General features: G+C 39.7%; 2 protein-coding genes and 1 non-coding gene across 3 annotated transcripts in view; 2 read left to right on the forward strand and 1 right to left on the reverse strand.

The window, feature by feature from the left end:
- The window catches only part of LOC141596504 (nuclear transport factor 2-like), a 167,293-nt gene that overhangs the window by 10,056 nt on the left and 136,173 nt on the right, over positions 1-21,064 (forward strand). The gene's annotated exons all lie outside the window — the stretch shown is intronic.
- LOC141594760 (uncharacterized) lies at positions 903-5,721 on the reverse strand. The gene is made up of 3 exons (XM_074414753.1): positions 5,482-5,721; positions 3,365-5,097; positions 903-2,691 (listed from the first exon to the last, which is right to left on the reverse strand). Exons 1-3 carry the CDS (start codon positions 5,719-5,721, stop codon positions 903-905), a joined length of 3,762 nt encoding a protein of 1,253 aa, XP_074270854.1.
- Positions 5,870-5,976, forward strand: LOC141597793 (small nucleolar RNA R71). Its single transcript, XR_012523008.1, has one exon. It is a non-coding gene; the product is annotated as a small nucleolar RNA R71 (small nucleolar RNA).

The raw sequence follows: 21,064 nt of genomic DNA on the forward strand, positions 1-21,064 counted from the left end.
CCACAATGGCCTTAGGACCGCCACCAAGCAAAGAAAAATGATTAAAACTGAGTTTTTGGACCAAGGGTATTTTCGGAAACCAAAAATCCGAGTGGAGGGAACTCGAATATTTTTATGGGATCATGAACTAGAGGTTGTGAGGATCACAATAGTGAAATTTGGGAGAGATTTGATGAAGGGAAGTGGGTTAAAATTGAAGGAGAAGGTTGAGTTTTGGTGGTATTTTAATGGTGTTTTGTGTTTTTAAGAGAGAGGGAGTGTTGAGGTTGAAGAAGGTAGGTGGAAAATGATAAAAAAAATGAAGGAAACAAGGGATAAAGGACAAAACACGGGTGGAAAAAGATGCTGCAGCCGACGGGTATAATTGTGCCCGGTCGGGTACAATTACGCCCGGTCGGGTATAATTACGCCCGGTCGGGTACAATTATACCCGGTCGGGTAAAATTATACCCGGTCGGGTAAAATGCCTTTTTGCTCAGTTTTTTCGAGTTTTTATCATGCAGCCGAGGGAGTTAACTTTACCCGGTCGGGTAAAAGTTTCACCCGTCCGGGTACAATTGTACCCTCTGGGGTACAACTAGGTCCCTCGGCCTTAAAATCAATGAACTTAGCACCCTTTGAAGGCAAGATAGCACCTTCCAATGCCAAATCGGCTTCCTTAGTCAAGAATTTCAATCCCCGCTATCACTTCCACCCATTATGCCTCCTTCCACTTTGCCCTCTCAAGGTGATTCATCTCTCGACACAACACAAGCAACACATCTCGATCAATCATCAAAAATCCCACTTCAATTCATCAAATTTTATTGCATGGGTTGCCTCCCAAGAAGCGCCCTTGTTTAACGTCGTAGGCTCGACCAAGTAAACAAGCCAACAATTTTCATGTTAAGGACGAAAAAGACTTAATTCACTAGAAAGGTCTCAAGTATCTTCATTTCCTTTTGGACGGGATTGCCAACGTGATAATGCTTTAACCTTTGACCGTTTACTTTAAAAGTTCGGTCTCCTTGGCTTATTTCAACCGCTCCATGAGGGAAAGATCGGATAACGGTGAAGGGTCCGGTCCACTTCGACCTCAATTTTCCGGAAAAGAACTTCAAACGGGTATCATATAGAAGAACCAACTCACTCTCCTTGAACTCTCTTCTAATTATACACTTGTCATGAAATCTCTTCGTCCTTTCTTTGTACAATTTGGCATTCTCATAGGCTTCTAGCCTAAATTCTTCCAATTCATTCAAGTCAAGAAGTCTCTTCTCACCGGCCGTCTTCAAGTCATAGTTGAGATGCTTGATGGCCCAATATGCCTTATGTTCAAGTTCAACCGGCAAATGACAAGCCTTGCCATACACCAATCGGAATGGTGAGGTACCGATAGGTGTTTTGAAGGCCGTCCGGTAAGCCCACAAAGCATCATCAATTTTCAAGGACCAATCTTTTCTTGACTTGTTCACGGTTCTCTCAAGTATAGTCTTCAACTCTCGGTTGGAAATCTCGGCTTGCCCATTAGCTTGAGGATGGTAGGCAAGACTCTTCCTTTGTTGCACTCCATACTTTTTCAACAAAGCTTCCAATGCTCTCTCTCCGAAATGAGTACCACGATCGCTAATGAGGACTCTCGGGACCCCAAACCTTGGAAAGATGACCTTTTGAAGTAGCTTGATCACTTCCTTAGCATCACAAGTCTTAGTCGGGATCGCCTCAACCCATTTGCTAACGTAGTCGACCGCCACAAGTATGTACTCATTGCCGAATGAGGATGGGAAGGGACCTTGATAATCTATCCCCCATACATCAAAAAGCTCAACCTCAAGCATGAAATTCATGGGCATTTCATGTTTCCTTGTGATGTTCCCGCTCCTTTGGCATTTGTCACATCCTTTAACATAAAAGGCGACGTCACGGAATAGAGAGGGCCAAAAGAAACCACATTGAAGCACTTTAGCGGCCGTCTTCTTGGAGCTTGCATGGCCACCACAAGGCAAGTCATGGCAATGGCCCATAATGGAGGTAGCTTCCTCTCTTGGAACACACCTTCTTATCATCCCATCGGCACAAGATTTGTACAAACATGGGTCATCCCAATAATAGTGCCTCACATCATGGAAGAACTTCTTCTTTTTGTGATAGTCGTAATCATGCGGGATTATCCCGGAAACCAAATAATTCACTATATCCGCATACCACGGTGCTTCACCCAAACTTAGGGACAACAAGTGGTCATCGGGCAAGTGATCATTGATAGGAAGCCCATTGTCAACATTGAGGTTGATTAGCCGGGATAAATGGTCGGCCACCACATTTTCAACTCCTTTCTTATCCCTAATCTCCATGTCAAACTCTTGGAGGAGTAATATCCATCTAATCAGCCGAGGCTTGGACTCTTTCTTGATGAGCAAGTGTCTCAAAGCAACATGATCGGTGAACACTATAACCTTAGCTCCCACTAAATAGGTCCGGAACTTTTCCATTGCAAAAACCACGGCCAAGAGCTCCTTTTCCGTTGTTGAGTAATTTGTTTGAGCATCATCTAGAGTTTTGCTTGCATAATGAATTGCATGCACCTTTCCATTCTTCCTTTGGCCTAATACCGCGCCCAAGGCATGATCGCTCGCATCACACATCAACTCAAACGGCAAGCTCCAATCCGGAGGTTGTATAATAGGAGCACTTGTCAAAGCTTCCTTTAACCTATTAAAAGCATCAAGACACCGGTTAGAAAACAAGAAAGGGGTATCTTTGGCTAACAACTCGGTCAAGGGTCTCGCGATCTTAGAGAAGTCCTTGATGAAGCGGCGATAAAAGCCCGCATGACCAAGGAAACTTCTCACCCCTTTAACATTGGTGGGAGGTGGGAGACTAGCTATGACCTCTATCTTAGCCTTATCAACTTCAATTCCTCGGTTGGACACTATGTGTCCCAACACAACACCTTCTTGTACCATGAAATGGCACTTCTCCCAATTGAGTACAAGGTTAGACTCTTGACATTTACTCAAAACTTTCTCCAAATTCATCAAACAATTTTCAAAACTTTTCCCAACAACCGAGAAATCATCCATGAAAACTTCCATTTCTTGTTCAATGAAATCGGAGAAAATTGACATCATAGCTCTTTGAAAGGTAGAGGGAGCATTACATAGCCCAAACAAAGATCCTCCTATATGCATAGGTGCCGAATGGGCAAGTAAAGGTGGTCTTCTCTTGGTCACTTGGATGGATAGGGATTTGGAAAAATCCCGAATAGCCATCCAAGAAGCAAAAATAGTTGTGTTGAGCTAATCTTTCTAGCATTTGATCCATGAACGGTAAGGGAAAGTGATCCTTCCGGGTGGATTTGTTCAACTTCCTATAGTCCACGCACATTCTCCACCCGGTTACCGTCCTTGTAGGAATCAATTCATTCTTGTCATTTCGCACTACCGTCATGCCTCCTTTTTTAGGAACTACATGAACCGGGCTTACCCACCTACTATCCGAAATAGGATAGATAATGCCCGCGTCAAGTAGCTTAAGGACTTCTTTCCTAACAACCTCTTTCATGATGGGGTTAAGCCTTCTTTGTGGCTCAATTGAGGATGCATCCTCATTTTCAAGAAGAATTTTATGAGTACACAAAGAGGGACTAATCCCTTTGAGGTCACCAATAGTGTACCCAAGGACACCCTTGAACCTTTTGAGCAAAGAGATGAGTTTTGAGGTTTGGGTGTCATCAAGTGCACTATTGATGATGACGGGAAAAGTGGAATTATCTCCTAGAAATTCATACTTCAAAGAAGAGGGAAGAGGTTTAAGTTCAACCGTAGGAGGAGGCGTGGAACTCTCCTCCTTCTTACCGACTTCCAACACTTCAAATTTGGGAGCTTGTTCATGAATAGGAGCCGAATCCAACATCCATACATATGCAAGAGTCTCAATATCTTTGTCATCGACCTCATACCCACTAACAAGACAAGTCTCCAAAGGATCCATGGAGGAAGCTTTTGGGTCATGCTCCTCCATGGGATTCTCAAGAATGTCAACAATGCAACAAGTGTCACCGAGAGATGGAGCTTCCATGGACTTGTGGAGTTCAAATTCCACTCTATCTTCACCCACTTGTAAAGACAACTTGCCACTCTTTACATCGATCATAGCTCCACCGGTAGCAAGACAAGGTCGGCCTAAAATAATAGGCACATTGTAATCCTCCGGCATATCCATAACAAAGAAATCACATGGTATGACAAGCTTCCCAACTACCAAGGGTACATCTTCAATCACACCAATGGGAAATTTGACCGACCGATCGGCAAGTTGAAGTGAAACTCTAGTAGGTTTCAAGTCTCCCAAATCAAGCCTCTTGAATATAGAAAGTGGCATGAGGCTCACACTAGCCCCCAAATCACACAAAGCTCTTTTAATAGCCACCCCTGGGATAGAACAAGGGATAGAGAAGCTCCCCGGATCTTCTAGCTTGTTAGGAAGCTTGTTGGTGTGAGTGAGTATAGCACTACATTCCTTAGAGAGGTTGATGGTTTGCATCTCTCCATTCTTCTTCTTCAAAGTGACAAGTTCCTTAAGAAATTTGCCATAAGATGGAATTTCGGTAATCATGTCAAGGAAAGGAATCGTGACATTCATTCCCTTCAAGATCTCCACAAACTTCTCATATTTCTTTTCAATTATAGGCTTTGCAAGCCTTTGTGGAAAGGGTACCGGTGCTACATACTCCCTTGGTGGTGGAGTACATTCTTTGGCCTTAGTTGCAATAGGCTCATCTTGCTTTGGAGGGTCAACCATCTCCACCTCCTTAGACTTCTCCACCATAATCTCATCTTCTTGCACAACTTCAACCGGGTGCTCTTGCACAACTTCATTAGTCACCCTCTTTCTCTTCCACTTAGGAGATTTCTCAATCTCCTCCAATTGCTTCCCACTCCTCAAAAATACCGCATTCATCTCCCTTGGGTTAACCGTATTACCCGGAAACTTCCCCGGATTTTGAGCCAATTGACTCAATTGTTGAGAAATTTGGGCCACATGAGTTTCCGTAGCCTTTTGTGATGCCCGTATTTCATCATTCACCCGGTTTTGTGAGGCAATGTGGTTATCAAGCTTTGAGTCGGATTTTTGATTTGCAATAACCAATTGTTCAAAAGCTTGTTCCCAAGATGGTTTTTGAGGGGTTTGGAAGTTTTGGTTTTGTGGTTGGAAATTTTGGGTTTGTTGTTGATTGAAATTTTGCCCCTTGAAACCCCCAAATGGTTGTTGGTTTTGGGTGATGAATTGTTTTCCTTGGAAACCGGGTGGAATTTGTCTTTGGAATTGAGAGTTTTGATTGAACCTTGGTTGTTGTTGAGGTTGGGAAGTGGTGGGATTTTGAATGTTTTGTGAAGCATAAGACAAGAAAGGGTGAGTTCTTTTTCCATTGACAAATTGGTTGTTGTTATTATTGTTGAACCCTTGTCTTGCACTTGTGGACTCCCAAATTCCATTTACTTGCTCATAGCATTCCTCACCTAGGGGTGCAATCAAGGGACACCCAATGGGAGTGTGCCCTTGTTCACCACACAACTCACACGACAAGACTTGCCTCATATCGGAGCCCTTAGGTTTTGAATTTAGCAAAGCAACTTGTTGGGTGAGTTCATCTAGCATACCCTTAACTTCCACATTCAAAACCGAATTAGAATCCTTACTCTTGCCCTTCCTCATTTGCCTATCACTTCCCCATTCCATAGTTCTTGAGGCCATCTCCTCAATTAGTTCCTTTGCCGCTTTATGCCCCAAAATGTCTAAGGCACCTTTTCCCGATCCCGCATCCAATGAAAGCCTTAGGTCTTGAGTCAACCCTTTGTAGAAATTGTTCACTAGCTCGGCCTCGGAGATGCCATGGTGTGGGCATAACCGTTGGAGCTTCTTGTACCGCTCCCATGCCTCATATAAAGTCTCATCCTCTTCTTGAGTAAAGCTTTGTAATTCACTCTTGACTTTGGCCGTTCTTGAGGGTGGGAAATATTTGTTTAAAAATGCCGAAGCCAACTCATCCCATGTCTTGAAGGAATCCGGGTCACAATTCTTCAACCAATCCTTGGCCGAACCCCTAAGAGAACGGGGGAACAACCTAAGGCGAACCGCGTCATCGGAAACCCCATTTGACTTGTACATATCACAATTTTCAAGGAAATCATTTAAATGATCATTTGGGTTCTCCAAGGGACCTCCTCCAAATTGGTTGTCTTGAACAAGGTTGAGCAAGGCATTTTTAATCTCAAAGTTATTAGCTTGAATTCGTGGCCTTTGGATGCTTGGATTGACTATGTGCTTAGGAGCCATAGTGTCTCTTATCGGAACCGGATCACCCATGGTGTTAGGCTCTTCTTCTAAAACCCCAAAAGGATTTTCAAACACTTCGGTAGCTTCTTGGTGATTAGCTTCTTCAATTGGTGGTATATCTAGAAAACCCCTTCTTCTTAATGAATTAAGTCTTCTTGCCGTAGCTTCAATTTCAAGATCAATAGGATATGTTGGTTGACCTCTTCTTTGTCGCCTACTCATGCAAAAGACCTAAGCACTTGAAAGAAAGGATTAGTAACAAAGGACTTAGTCTAAACTAGAACAAAAACGATTAATATCAAGCCGTACTCCCCAAGAACGGCGCCAAAAACTTGATGGTCTCAAGTTAAACCTCGCAAGTGCACGATTTTATCGTTGTACACTCTAGAGGGTCGATCCACAAGGAGTAGGGGTGATTACTAATTGTCTATATTCTTGAGCTTAGCTAAGTCGATAGATAACAAAGAGGGTAGTAACAAACTAACGCTAAACTAACAAATTTAAAGACAAACAACAAGATAAGGTAAAAACAAGCTAAGGATAGGAGATAGATCAAATATAGAGAAAGACTAGAACTCGGTCCGACCATGAATATGAGTAATTCCACATACTAATCGTCTCGGCTAATCAAAAGGGGTAGAAAGGTAAGGGGGAGATGGCTCTAATTCGCCTAGAACCTCCCTTCCGGTCTCGCACTAGGACACTAGCTACTCCGACTAACCCCCCTCCCGGGTTCGAAAGCCGGTCTCCCTAACTCAAAACCCGACAACCCCAAGAACATGCATTTTCCCAAGGAGGTCAAGTAAATGGTCAAGGTCATTAAGCCCTCATCATATTCCGGGTCATCCCACTCCCCCTTCCGGAGGTCGACTTCAAACACTAGCCTAGAGGCACCCTCCCTCGGTTCTCCCTTCCGGTCTCAACCTTAGTTGGTGACAAGGGTCGGTCCCCAAATACTCGACTAACAACCTAACCAACTTCCGTTGGTGGACAAGGGTCAAAAGCCGACACTACCCGGAAACCAAACCTTAAGCATGAAAATTCCCCAAGACTACCCTAACCAATTTCCCCCACAAATTAGCCTAATAATGATTAATTAGTGAAATTACCCATATTGGGTCAAACCGAGTCCTAGAAGGAGACTACTCACTAATCATGTTTCTAAAGGCAAAGAAAACAACAAAGATAGAGTCTTTAAGCATAAACATGGTGATAAGATGAATTCTACCTTTAAATATGCAACAACCCAACAATAATTAGGAAGAAAGATGGTTTTAATCTAATAGCAAGGATGAACAAACAAAAAGACACAATCTTTAACACAATCAACTCAAAGATTAAGTCTTTGAGGACAATTATCCCAAGAAGAACAAAGGAGAGAGAAATAATGAAAAGATGAACAAGGAAAAGATGAACAAAGGTGAAAACAACAACAATCAAACAACAAAGATGCAAATTTAACTAAGCTATCAACAAACAACAAGTCTCAACAAATTCCAACAAAAAGAAATCTAACAACAACAAACAACAATGGAAAACAATTGAAGAACAAGGGAGAACAGAGAAAAAGGAAAGAAGTAATACCAACTATTGAAAGGATGAACAATAAGGAAGAACAAGATAAGAACAATAATAATAATCTTTTGATTTATGAAGAATGTTTGCCAAGTTACAAAAGATTTGAGTCTCTCTTTCTTAACCTTACAAATTCTCTCTCAAACTAGGATTGGATCCCTAATTTTTCGGGAAATTAGGTATTTATATGCCTCCAAAAAGTTAGGTGAGATTACAAGAAGAAGAAGACGAAAAGCTGCAATTAGGAGTAAATTGTACCCGGGAGGGTACAATTATGCCCGGGCGGGTACAATTATACCCGGGCGGGTACAATTATACCCTCTCGGGTAAAACGTCAAAATGGGCTGAAAAAAGCTGAAAACGACAAACGGGTAAGAGGTACCCGACCGGGTAAAGTTATGCCCGGTCGTGTGTCATTGTACCCTCTGCTGTAACTCCTCATAGTTGCTTCCATTCTTCGAGTAAACTCCGCTCCAAGTTCCGTCCCTCTTGCATTTTTGAGCATGGTACCTACAAAAGGGTTCATAAGTACGGGAAAAAGCTCAAAAGAGGTCTTACACTAAGCATGAGGGAAAAGAACTCGGACTTAGGCTAATACTAACTAAATGAGTTCATAATGCTTGATTTATCATTACAAAACGGGTTCGGGACATCAAAATATAGGGGTTGAAATAGTGTTATCATTGACCTAAGTGCACTTCCACTAGGGTGTGCATCTCGACGGGGGCCGTGACAAATGTTCACATTCCGGCTAAGTGTGTAATACACACCAACCTTAGTTCATCGGGGTTCCAGCCCTAACCAAGGCCGCAACGATTCTCCAAGGGCACTTCATCTGTAAATGTCAGATCCAACACCCCGTTTTACCGGATCCTTGCGCCCCTTCCGGAATCGAAAAGAATCCTTGATATATCTTTATTACTTTGCCAAATTTCATCCATTTGCTTTAGAACTTGTCCAAACACACACTAACGGGTTAAATCTCTAATACGCCATGCCTTTACCTTAATTTTTTCTCTCACTAACTTTCTTCTCCGTCCTCTCAACAAAACACAAAAAAACCCTTCATCAGATTTCTTTGCTCCACCGTCTCTACTTTCCACGCATTGTCTCACGTCTTCTTCCCCTACCCTTTCGCCGGAGATGGGTTCTTCCCATTGCCTATCTCTGGCGAATCGACACATTTCATTCATTGAAATTCCCGAGAATCACCTTTGTTTCCTTCACCTTTCCCATCCTTCCACTGTTCCTAAGCCCATGGGCGCTCTGTGACCGGAGATGAGAGTGTCCTTGCTTATCTCCGGTGACGCGACTCTCACTTTTAATTTTAAATCTTTATCCAAGTTTTCACCTTTTCCCATCTGATTTGTTTTAATTTGTGTTCATGAGATCGGGTCTCTCCTTTTCGGTTTCCCATGTCTCTCTGTCTGTCTTTTCGTGAGTCTCTTAGCATGCAACATGGGCGGAGTAGTGTTTAATCTTGGTGATGGATTTAAATCCTATCACTTGTCCGGGATTGGGGTCATCCTTGTCGTTACCGTCCCTCCGGTACCTCGTCCTGTCACCGTTGTTGTTGTTTCCAAGTAAGGGGTGATCCCCCCCAATCCCCCCACCCATGGTTTGTCTGTGGTCATGTCGATGAGTATATCTCATCTTGTCGTTGTTGTCCTATGTGGTCGTGTTTTGGGTCCGATATGGTGATCCCCCTATTTCCCCCACCTATCGGTCCCTTTTCCCTTTTCACTAGTGTCTGTCAGTGTTGTCCCTTTGTTTTGGTATGATTCCATGTATGGTGGTCCTGTGAGGTGTCGTCTAGTGAAACGGTTGTCTTTGTGGTGTCTTTGATCCTCCTGGTGTTTTTTTTTGTTGTTGGGTCTTCTACTCCTGTTTTTTGTTTCATGCATGTGTGTTTTTGATGTTTTGGGCCAGTTGCGGTTTCAGTCTTTGGGTCTTGAAGTTTTGGATGATCTGGTTTGTGTGGTTGTTGACGGTTTTAGGATTGGTGAATCTGGGTGTTTTTGATGTTTTTTTTGTTTGTGTGGTCTTGAGTGGTTTTCGGGCGGGGTTGGTTGGCTTAGAGGTGGTGGCTCAGTTGGAGTTTGTTTATGGTTGATGGGGCTTTTTCTACGAGATTCTGAAATGTGTTGGGGAGGGTGAAGTTGGGGTGTGGTAATGTTGTTGGTTGGTCGGATGCGGTGGTCTTCACCTCCGGTTAATGTCATCCGCAGTTAATTTTCTTTCTTATTTTTCTGTTCTAATAATCTCCTTCTATAAGAGTTCTTATTGTTGTAGTCTTGGGGCGCGTTCGAGGTTCTTCGCCAAGAGATTTGCGCTCTATTGTCGTATTTCTCAACTTACTTGGTTCTTTGGTTTGTTGGTCGTTGGACTGTTTGGGTCGATCACCACGGTGTAGGAGATTTTTCTCCGCTGAAGACAAGCTTGTTCGGCTCGTTCTTCCCCTTTTCTTTCTATGTTCTTGTGGCGTAAGTGCACCTGGTCCGTCTCGTTGACCTCTGGGAACTTAAAGTAAAGCTTTTGACGTGGACTATTTTGCTCGTGTTCAAGCTTTTCTTCATCAGCCTGCCCTCGTTAATCTAATTTGCTTTGCTGTATTTTAGTTTTAATAACGTTTATGTAATCTTTAAATTTGACTTCGTTGCATAAATTTTTCTATGACTTCTAGTGCAACCTAGTTCAATAGCTTGTTCTGTAACTTTTGGGGTACTATAATCACCCTTTTTCTTTCTGACAAAAAAAAAAAAACTTTTTATGAAGATATTCTTTGTATTTAAGAGACGTTTTACTCAACTATGGGGTAAGACAATCTTACTAGTGTGATTAACCTTTTTTTATTGGTAAACTCGTGTCTAAACTGTCATCTACGAAATAATCAATGAGAGGGAATAAATGTCAATCCCCCCCCCCCCCCCCTAAAATTTAAGCGCTTTGTGGAACGCTGATTGCAAATTTGCATTGAAAAATTATATACTATGAATATTTTTAGAGAAATTTGTTCTTACATAAAGTTCATTAATAACAATTGATTTTTTTTTCTTCAGAAAACATTTTTTCTTTAGTCCGAGGAGGGTGAATTCAATTAGGCGACGTAATATATTCGTAATATTCATGTCTTAACCACTAAAAGCAGCCTGTTTTCATACATTCACGACTCACAATTATTCACGTCGTATATGAATAAAAATGCAAACTATAAGAGTAACAGTCCAATACTTCAATAGTAGTAGCCTAAGTGAGTAAAAATGTTCAATTAATTAATTAAGGGGTGTGCTTTTTCACATACGGATTTTATTCTTTCACATACATTTTTTACAATTTTACCCTTATCATTTTTTTCATTCTCTCACCAATTAATTGTTTTTCTCCCTTCTCTCATCTCCCCTTCACCACCACCACTACCACCTCCATTCAACACCCCTTGCTCGTCAGTCCAGTCGCCGGTCGATGTTTCTCCGACCGACCTCACTCCGGCTACCCCCTTACTCCGTCAGTGTTAGTAATACATGTAACCTTGTCAAAATGGAAATTAAACGAAGGTGAACTTAACGGTGTTTGATTTAGCAATAAATTAAAGAAAAACAAAGTCGGCTTGATTTAGAAAAAATTAAGAATTTTTTGGTTAATTAGCGTTATTAAGCAAATTAATTAGGTAATTAGTGTTTAGTTGAAACTATTTACGTTTATGGTGTCCACGTCATCACTTTTTTTTTTTTCCGCAGATTTTCAACAAAGCCGCTAATCTTCTTAGCGGCTTTCCTTTTTTTTTACTAGACATTCATTTTCCACAATCCAGTGTACTGGACTCAAAAATTGCGAAAATAACAGGCAAAGCCGTTGCTGTTTTTAGCGGCTTTGTCAACTTTTCAAAAAAAATGAACACATAAAACCGCTAAGAAGTATAGCGGCTTTGCTGATTATATAAAAAAAACACGGGAATCTCTCATTCATCCTATTGAACACAAAAATCCCCAATTGCTCTCTTCAAACCCGGAACCCTAGTTGTGCGAAAAACCCAATTTCTCACCCAAAATTTATCAAATTTCTTTCAATCAATTCATCTCCATCAGCCTAATTCATCCTATATTCATCTAAAGGTAATAATTCAACCCTAATTTACTAATTTCGTGCATACTTTAGTGATTCTTCCCCAATTTACTAATTATTTTGTGCTTAGTTTTATAATTGTTTTTAGCTTAGTTTGTTACGTTGATTGTTCAAATTAGTAGCTTGGTTGTTCTAGTTTGTATTTAGTTTGATTATTTACAATGGAGATAAATAATTATCCATTAACTTCTTGGTGGAATGGTGAAGATATTAGTTATAAGGGTGGTTGTGAAAGCTTTGTTATTGTTAATAGTACTATTAATCTTAATGAGCTCAAGAGTGAAATATATGAGTCTTTAGAGGTAGATAAAACAAAATATGAGATTAATATCAAAACGAAATTCCCAAGTGTAAGAGGTTATAAAGTACTATTCATGAGTAATGATCGTAGTTTGAAAGCTATGTGGGCAAGTGTGTGTTAATCGAAAGCGGCATCGATGGATTTGTTTATTGAGTTGATGCCTCTTGAAATAACTCAAACTACTACACAACCCTTTAATTTGTCATTCACAAATATGCTTAGTCAAGTTAAGGATCCAAATTGGTCTTTGTCTTTGTCATCTAATAATGTTGATGAAGCGCCTATTAATGGTAATATTTTTGGAGATGAAATTGAAAATGTGATTGAATAGGAGGATGCAATGTTGTTGTTGAGTGATGAGGATGATATGATAGACCTTGTTTCTCAACCATGTACTAACACCCAATTCATCAAGATTCATGCTTTAGATGTTGATTATGAAAATAGTTGGTATAAATCAAGTGTGGCTCCATTTAAGAATGGAGAGGAATTTATTGTTGGGCAAGAATTTGCAAGCAAAGAGATTTTGCGACAAGTTGTCACATCCTACAATGTTCTTAGAAACCAAGTTTATAAAATTACCGAATCAAGACCTCACACTGTGACTTATAAGTGTAATAGACAACCCTTAGCTAGTAGTTGGTATTTGAGAGCGAGTAAAAAAAAAACATTTCCATGGATGTTTTCACAATTGTGTCATACAAAGGTCCACATGAAGCGTCTTGTGTGGTTCGAAAACCATCTCTTGATCATCCAAATTTAAGGGGGGAGTTTATTAGCAATGCTATTAAACATCTTGTGAAAGAAGATTGGGGGGCTAAGGTGAGTTTGTTAAGGGCATCCATAACAAAGGAATTCAACTTCACGATTTCTTATTGGAAGACTTGGATGGCTAAACAAATAGTTTTGGCGGATCTTTATGGAGACTGGGAGGAGTCTTATGCTTTTCTTCCTCGTTACCTAGATGCTTTAAAAGAGGCAAATCCGGGAACCGTTGTCCATTTTGTCAATAAGTCAACTAATGATCCCAATTTTCAACTATTTGATAAAGTGTTTTGGTCATTTGGTCCCTCAATCAAAGGCTTCCCTTATTGTAGGCCCATTATTACCATAGATGGCACTCATCTATATGACAAATATGAAGGAGTTATGTTGATTGCAATGTGAGTTGATGTTGGAGCTAGTGTCCTCCACAAATTAGTGTGATAACATTTGTAAATCTCTTACAGGTTCACAAGGGTATACTTCGTATATTTAATCAGTTGATTAACGTTTACCTAATAACGGTTGGCTTGCTAGAAAGTTTGACGTTATTATCATACAGATGGCGGTGATCAACTGGTCCCTAAAGGTCACACCTATAGGACGTATTTGAGAAATGTGGTTATAGAAATATAATTACATTGATGCCCAAAATGACTAAAAAGTTAGTCAATGTGTTGATGAGATAATTATTTAATGAAAATTAAATAATATTAAGTTGAGACGAATTAACTGTCAATTCGTAAATTAAATATAATAAGTTATATTTAATTAAATATATATAAGGTTAGTTTGAAAGAATTAATCTGTTAATTCGTAGTTAAATATAATCAGTTGTATTTAATATCAACAAGTTGAATGTGTCATAGTGGTAATAGTGAGGGTACACAAGCCAAGAGGTCATGAGTTCGATCCTCACTAGATGACAATTTAACACACTTTATATATTTTTGGAAAGACCAAAAATAAGGAAATTCTATTCCTTATTTCGGTTGGTTTTTGGCCGAAAATTAGGGAGATTTTTCTTTCCTAATTGATTTCGGATTTTGGTCTATATAAAAAGAAAGGTAGAGAATTATTTCTGACCTAATTCTTTTTCTGACCTAGCCTCCTCTTTCTCATCACAAAACACAAAGACAATAAAATTTTACAGAAAATTTTAGATTGATTTCTAGCATAATGAAAGGGTATATCTTAGATCGTCTTGGGTGCAACTAATAGGTGAATATCAATTTTGATATTGTTCTTAGGCCAATTTTGCAAGGACCCGAGGTTAATTCTAAATCTTTTACTTATGCTTATGTATTTTATTTTATGACCATAGATCATCTTTATTATATCGTTATAATCCTTCATGTTAAAGGGAAGTATACAGATTATTTCCCACAGTTGATGCAAATGACCAACTCTTTCCATTAGCATTTGCCATTGTTGAGAAGGAGGACTATGAGAATTGGAGTTGGTTTTTGGCTTGCATAAGACATTATGTCACACGGCATAGAGGTCTTTGTGTCTTGTCTGACCGTCATCCGGGTATCTTAAAATTAATGAATGAAGTGGGGAGTGGTTGGGAAGAGCCATACACTTTTCTTAGGTATTGTATTCGACATCATGCATCCAACATTAACACGATGTTCAAAAATTCAGATTTGAAATCAACTTTCTCCGATACCGCTATGCAACACCAAATTAGAAAATTTGACTTAGGTATGGAGAAAATTTGAGCAAATTTGAGAAAACTTTCTTGGTTAATAACAAATTTTCTTGGTTAAGAGCAAATTTTCAAGGCCTACCACAAGATGCAACCGAGCAACAACTTCATGCATATGTAAAAGCTTATTTGCTATATTTGATCGGTACCATGCTCTTTCCTGATAAAAGTGGCAATAGAGTACAATTAATTTACTTCCCCCTTTTGACAAATTTGGAAAGATTGAATGAATATAGTTGGAGAAGTGCAACACTTGTTTATTTGTATAGAAACTTGTGTACAGTGTGTACAAAAGGAGCTATAGAAATTGGTGGTTGTCTTGTTCTAATGCAACTTTGGGCTTGGGAACATATATCTATTGGTCAACTTACCATCATGAAATCAACAGTAGAGGAGCAAGCCGGTGTCAAATAACTTCTTGGTTCGCAAGTGGTGGAGGGTGTTGACCCACTTGGTTGTAGGTGGCTAAGAATTCACCGGGCTTACATGGATCACTTGATTGGATTAGTTCAATGTAGGCATGCTCTTGATACAATGACCGATACCATGTTCACTTGGGAAATCTACGCTACGGATGTCATTTCCCTTCTTTCCACCATTTGTACCGAAGATCCTAGTGAGTGGATTGTAAATGCACCACTCATTTGCTTTGAAGCCGTTGAGTGGCATTTTCCTAATAGGGTTGTTAGGCAATTTGATTGGCATCCTACGGTTCCCCCTATATGTAAAACATCTAAAAAGTTGCATAAAATTGATCGTCGGGGAACTGCCACTGATTATGAGGACTTGCATAAAGAAAGCATTGCGAAGTGGAATAACCGCAAGAGTAGATTGACCCCTAGAGGTATTCCTTGCAATGGTTACCTTGACTACAATGATGCATACCTACAATGGTATCGTGCCATCACTCGTCTAGTAGTTAGTAACCTCAGTACCGAAACACAATTCAAAGACTTGTATGAGAAGAGACAAAATTTCTATCCGAATGCGGCAGACAACATGCTACTTGTAATTATTTCTTCAATTTTAACAACCTTTGTCTAATGAAATTTGTTTAGTATTAGTTTAATTTTAGCAAAATTGTACTTGTTAAATTTTGCAGACGGAGGGTCATTTATACAACTATAACCATGCTACTACTATGCTTGGTAACATGCTGGAGGATGTTCCACTATCTCATGTAGGCATGGTGCGCGAGATGCAGACAATGTCACTCGAATGCTTGCAACGCACGAGACACGGGCATCTAGTCCAACCCATTGTCGCCGATCATCCAAGTCCTCCGCACCAACCTCCTCCTAGATATCATTTACATCACTTGGAGCATAGGCTTACCCCTATCCGTGAGGAAGAGACACCTACCGGTTCAAGTTCAAGACCAAAGAGGACTACTTAAGATTAGGCTAATGTGTCAAGTAGTTTGATGGAAATGTTTAATTTGTATGAACTTTAGTTTTATTTCAAAGTATGACTTTAGTTAAATTAGATGGAATTGTAGCACGAACTTTAGTTGGTTTAGTTTGTATGAACTTTAGTTGGTTTAGTTTGTTATCAATTACATGAATTGCATTTCCGGATTTCAATGTCGTGTTTGGAGTGTGTATGTTTGGGCATTGTGTATGTCATGTTGAAAGTTTGTGCAGGTGTGAATGATTTATTTGCAGCCGTGTTTCTCATAGTGAAGGACTGGGCATTGAGTTTTATGTATTTGCAGCTTTTTTTTTCTTTTCAAATCCACAGGTAAACCGCTAAGAACTACATCGGCTTAGGGGCTTTCCTTTTTTTTTAGTGAACATTAGACAAAGCCGCTAAGAACTTCAGCGGCTTTGCCTATATTTTTTGCAATTTCTGAGTCCAGTAGTTACTGGATTATAGAAGGTTTTTTTTTCAAATCTACAGACAAAGACGCTAAGAACTTCAGCGACTTAATTACTACGTTCTTTTTTTTAAAAAAAAAAAGACTTGATGAAGCCGTGATAAGTGCATATTTTATATATTTCCACCCCTTATATTAGCTCCATTTTATATGTCATTTAGCACTTATCATAGTGTTTTGAGCTAATATTTGTTATTCTAGTGCATTTGTTTGTTTCCACATGTTTTGTAGGATACTTAAGCTTTTTGGAGCTAAAATACTACAAGATGAGTTACTAGAGTACAATGGCTAAATGAAACCAAATATTGGACTAGCATGGAGTATTGACATGGGTTTGCATGAAGAAATTGGTGGATCAATATGTATAATTCAAATGTTGTCAACAACCAAAGTCAAGCCCAACTTCAAAGTCCAAGTTAAAATGGGAAGCATAGGATTCTTACATGCATAAGATACTCTTTGGAAGCTCTAGAAAATGATAGAGCAAGCATTTACCCGGGTGCATTAAGAGCATTTATCATGAACATTGGATCCCTCAAGCAATTAAGCAAGGAACTAAGAGAAATAAACCCGGATAACCACGGCCCCGATCGGGGCTGGTAACCCCGATCGGGGTTATCTGTCTGTTGATTGCTTACGTTTCTTTTCCCTCTCCTATAAATAGGAGAGTCATTTCATAGCTAGAGGATATTATTTTACGTCTCATTTTCATATATAGCCTTAAGCATTATAATCTCTCTCAATAGTTTTCTTATTAGTTTACAATATTGTTAAGCTTGTAGTTCTTCAAACTTTTAGTCCTTAATACATTTTCAAGCATTTGGTTATTTGTTTCTTCAATACAAGTTCATCTCTTTTAAGGTATTTCTATTTCTACTTTATAATTTTACATTTCTATTTAGTTTATACTTAGTTTACAATTAAGTGCTTTATTCATATTTCATTAGCATAATTTTTCTTTACATGTTATATCACCTAGTTTATATAAATCATACAATTATGTTTGTAGATACCTCATTTCTGCACCTCCCGCAAACCACCCAGTGATGATTGGGCCGCATGTTTGATACGCGGAACGATTTGTGACAGTTCGTAAGTTTATCGTCAAGCGATTGCTCAAACATTAATATCTACCTCTTAGTTGTCATCTACGTGCCGATACGGTCGTTTTGACAGTAATTAGAGTACATTTGGAGTCCGGGTCTAAACCGTCTTCATTTTCTGATAAATGTTAAATCCCGAGTCAGAATGTTCTGGAATGTTCCGGATATTTCTATTCCATATTTTAATAAATATTTCACAATCTTTATCCTTTGGTAAACAATTTCCCGTAATATTCATATAAATATTAAGGAAAACCATATTAGTCGGGAGTGATGTTCCCATCCGTACTTATGGTGATGCAGGCCATAAGTATGAATGTGACATTAATCATCCCGTCCCTGAGTCACGGTCCTATCGGATACTAAGGGTGAGCCATAGGCCCTCTAGTTGCGATAAGGTCGTCGGGATTGATGTTCCCATCCGTACTTATGGTGAGATGCAAGCCATAAGTATGAATGTGAAATTAATAATCTCGTTCTATGTGCTTGTTTGTTGTACTTGTTTGCTGTATTTGGCCATGTTTTAAAGGTAACCGCTGAGCCAGATACTTGTTTGTTGTGCCTCGGACATGTTTAAAAGGTAACCTCTGAGTCGGGCACTTGTTTGCTGTATTTGGCCATGTTTTAAAGGTAACCGCTGAGCCAGATACTTGTTTGTTGTGCCTCGGACATGTTTTAAAGGTAACCTCTGAGTCGGGCACTTGTTTGTTGTATTTGGCCATGTTTTAAAGGTAACCGCTGAGCCAGATACTTGTTTGTTGTACCTCGGACATGTTTTAAAGGTAACCTCTGAGTCGGGTACTTGTTTGTAGTATTTGGACATGTTTTAAAGGTAACCGCTGAGCCAGATAATTTATATGTTGTGTCTCGGACATTGTGGACAGCGGGCCGCCCACGGGGGCGCTTGGTGAGAAACGAAACAAGCGTTTGCATTTTGTATGGAGTCGCCACCAATTTTTATGGGAAATTGGAACCGTTCGAATACCTCGTGTCATGTCAAGACACAAAGTAGAGACATGAACACTAAGCAATCGTTACCCTTAGCATTTTATGTCTAGAATGACTCTCGTGGATGCCAATGAACACGGGTGCTCACGGAGATCTGGAGTAAGGGGTGAGGGTACGTATTAGGAAGCTCTTTTGATCGAACACCTAATCTCGCCCGCCTCGATAGAGGCCTCTACTAATGATTAGGGAAGTTGTCTATACTCGATGTATCGTCGGCTATATGCATGCAATGCAACATCCATTGTTTTAATCCTAGCATGTGAGAATTTAACTAAGTCGGTTGACACGTAATTAGCAAACAATTGGGTCGAAATAGGAGTTAATGTTGATTTACATGTGAAGGCATACAAACAATGAAAGAAATACAATAATTATAAATACAATAATGAAAATTACATTAATTACAATGGATTAGGCGATTTATGTCGAAAATACCTTTAAAATGGATGATTTGAGAAAAAGAATAAAAGAATGAAACAAATAAATTAACGAACGAAAGAGAAAGCGATAATACGGATAATAGTTAATGATACGTAAGCTAATTAAACTAGGTCGAGGCAGAAACGGAGTTCAGGGACAGAAATCATCCTGGAACAGGCGCAGCAGGACTGCGCCCTCAGGAAGAGGCGCAGCGATTCTTTGCGTCGATTCCAAAGGTGAGTTAAATTTGTGAAGCGAGCGCAAATCGTTAATTTGAATTGGTGAATTTAATGATGGATTAAAATATTTACTCGGATGGAAGTGATTAATAGGTTAATTACATGTGAATGATGGTCATAAAAACAATAAACATGGATGGGATGAATCGGAAACGGATTAATTACATGAAATTATGATGAAAATATTAATGAGTCCTCTATTGAAATCAATTAACTAACATTAGATGTGATGGATTAATGACGAATATGCGGCGAATATGACAAAAGACAGATTAAACTATATCAAAGACGAATTCCAGAAACCTAATATGAACAAATTGAATCTCTACAATCCGGAATTGAATTTAATGACGAAAACCCGCAAATATGGATTACTTGGGATTTAAGTCGGATTTATGACGAATTAAAACATGCTAATGATGGATGATAATACATGGGGAATTATTATGATACTACGACGAAGAATTAACAGACGAACAAGCAGAAGAAAGAATTGAATACGAATTACAGAGGACAAACGAAGAAGAAAGGAAGCAGGAACTGCGGCAGCCTCACGAAGAGGCGCAGCAGGAACTGCGCTCCTTCAAGAGGCGCGGCGATTCTTTGCGTCCTTTCTCGACGGTTATTTACTGAAAATCCGCAAAAACAGGTTTTAACAAAGGGTTTTAGAAATCGGTTTTAACGGTATTCTCGACATAAACCTTACAATTGATGATACGAAAAGTAAAATACAATAAATAAATAAGGAATTATACACCCTCAGACTTACATGTTGACGAAACGAGAAGGACTAAGATATCGATTAGTGATGCTCGACGCGAATGCAAAGAGAGTGCCCTCGTAAGAGGAAAACGATTGATTAATTAAGTTGATTAAGTGTAGTTGGTCAAATTGGTCGGTCATGCAACGGAGAGGCTGGTACCCGGAAAGATCCGAGCTTACGTGGTCGAAAGTTCAAGCACGTAGGCGCCAATAAGTAAGAACAAAGTCTAGAATGCAAAGGGAGAAGAGAAGGGCGGACACTCGCGTGAGAAATATGAGGAGCGAAGGCTCCTATTTATACTAATCACGTGACGGAATTAGGGTTTCGGAGACTCTTTGGAAGTGAATCTCGGAAAGATATGAAAAAGATACGTAAAACATGCAGAAAAGGGCCTGGGAAGAGGCGCAGCAGCCACTGCGTCTCTTGGAAGAGGCGCGATTACTCTTGCGTCCATTCCCGGGAGGTTTCTCTCTTGAAGAAAGATATCGCGTTTGAGTTATGGTAGGACGGAAATAATTCGAATATCCTTAATATCTTATATGAATATTACGGGATATTATTTGCCAAAAGATAAAATTTATGAAATATGGAATAGAAGTATCCAGGAACATTCCGAATATTCGACTCGGGATTTAACGAGTTATCGGGAAATGGAGACGGTTTTTGACCCGGACTCCGAACGTACTCTAATTACTGTCAAAACGACCGTATCGGCGCGTAGATGACAACTAAGAGGTAGACATTTAATATTTGAGCAATCACTTGACGATAATCTTACGAACTGTCACAAATCGTTCCGCGTATCAAACATGCGGCCCAATCATCACCGGGTGGTTTGCGGGAGGTGCGAAATGAGGTATCTCTGA

Source organism: Silene latifolia, chromosome 8 (genome assembly GCF_048544455.1).
Source record: "Silene latifolia isolate original U9 population chromosome 8, ASM4854445v1, whole genome shotgun sequence".
NCBI classification, from domain to species: Eukaryota; Viridiplantae; Streptophyta; class Magnoliopsida; order Caryophyllales; family Caryophyllaceae; genus Silene; species Silene latifolia.

Excerpts from the sequence above, each read along its gene's own strand:
- LOC141594760 (XM_074414753.1), bottom strand. The coding sequence starts at position 5,721 with ATGGAATGGGGAAGTGATAGGCAAATGAGGAAGGGCAAGAGTAAGGAT. Across the intron at positions 5,098-5,481 it reads GTGAGGAATGCTATGAGCAA|CTTGATAACCACATTGCCTC; the intron begins GTAAATGGAATT and ends TCCGACTCAAAG. Across the intron at positions 2,692-3,364 it reads ACGGTAACCGGGTGGAGAAT|GTTAAAGGAAGCTTTGACAA; the intron begins GTGCGTGGACTA and ends TGCTTTTAATAG.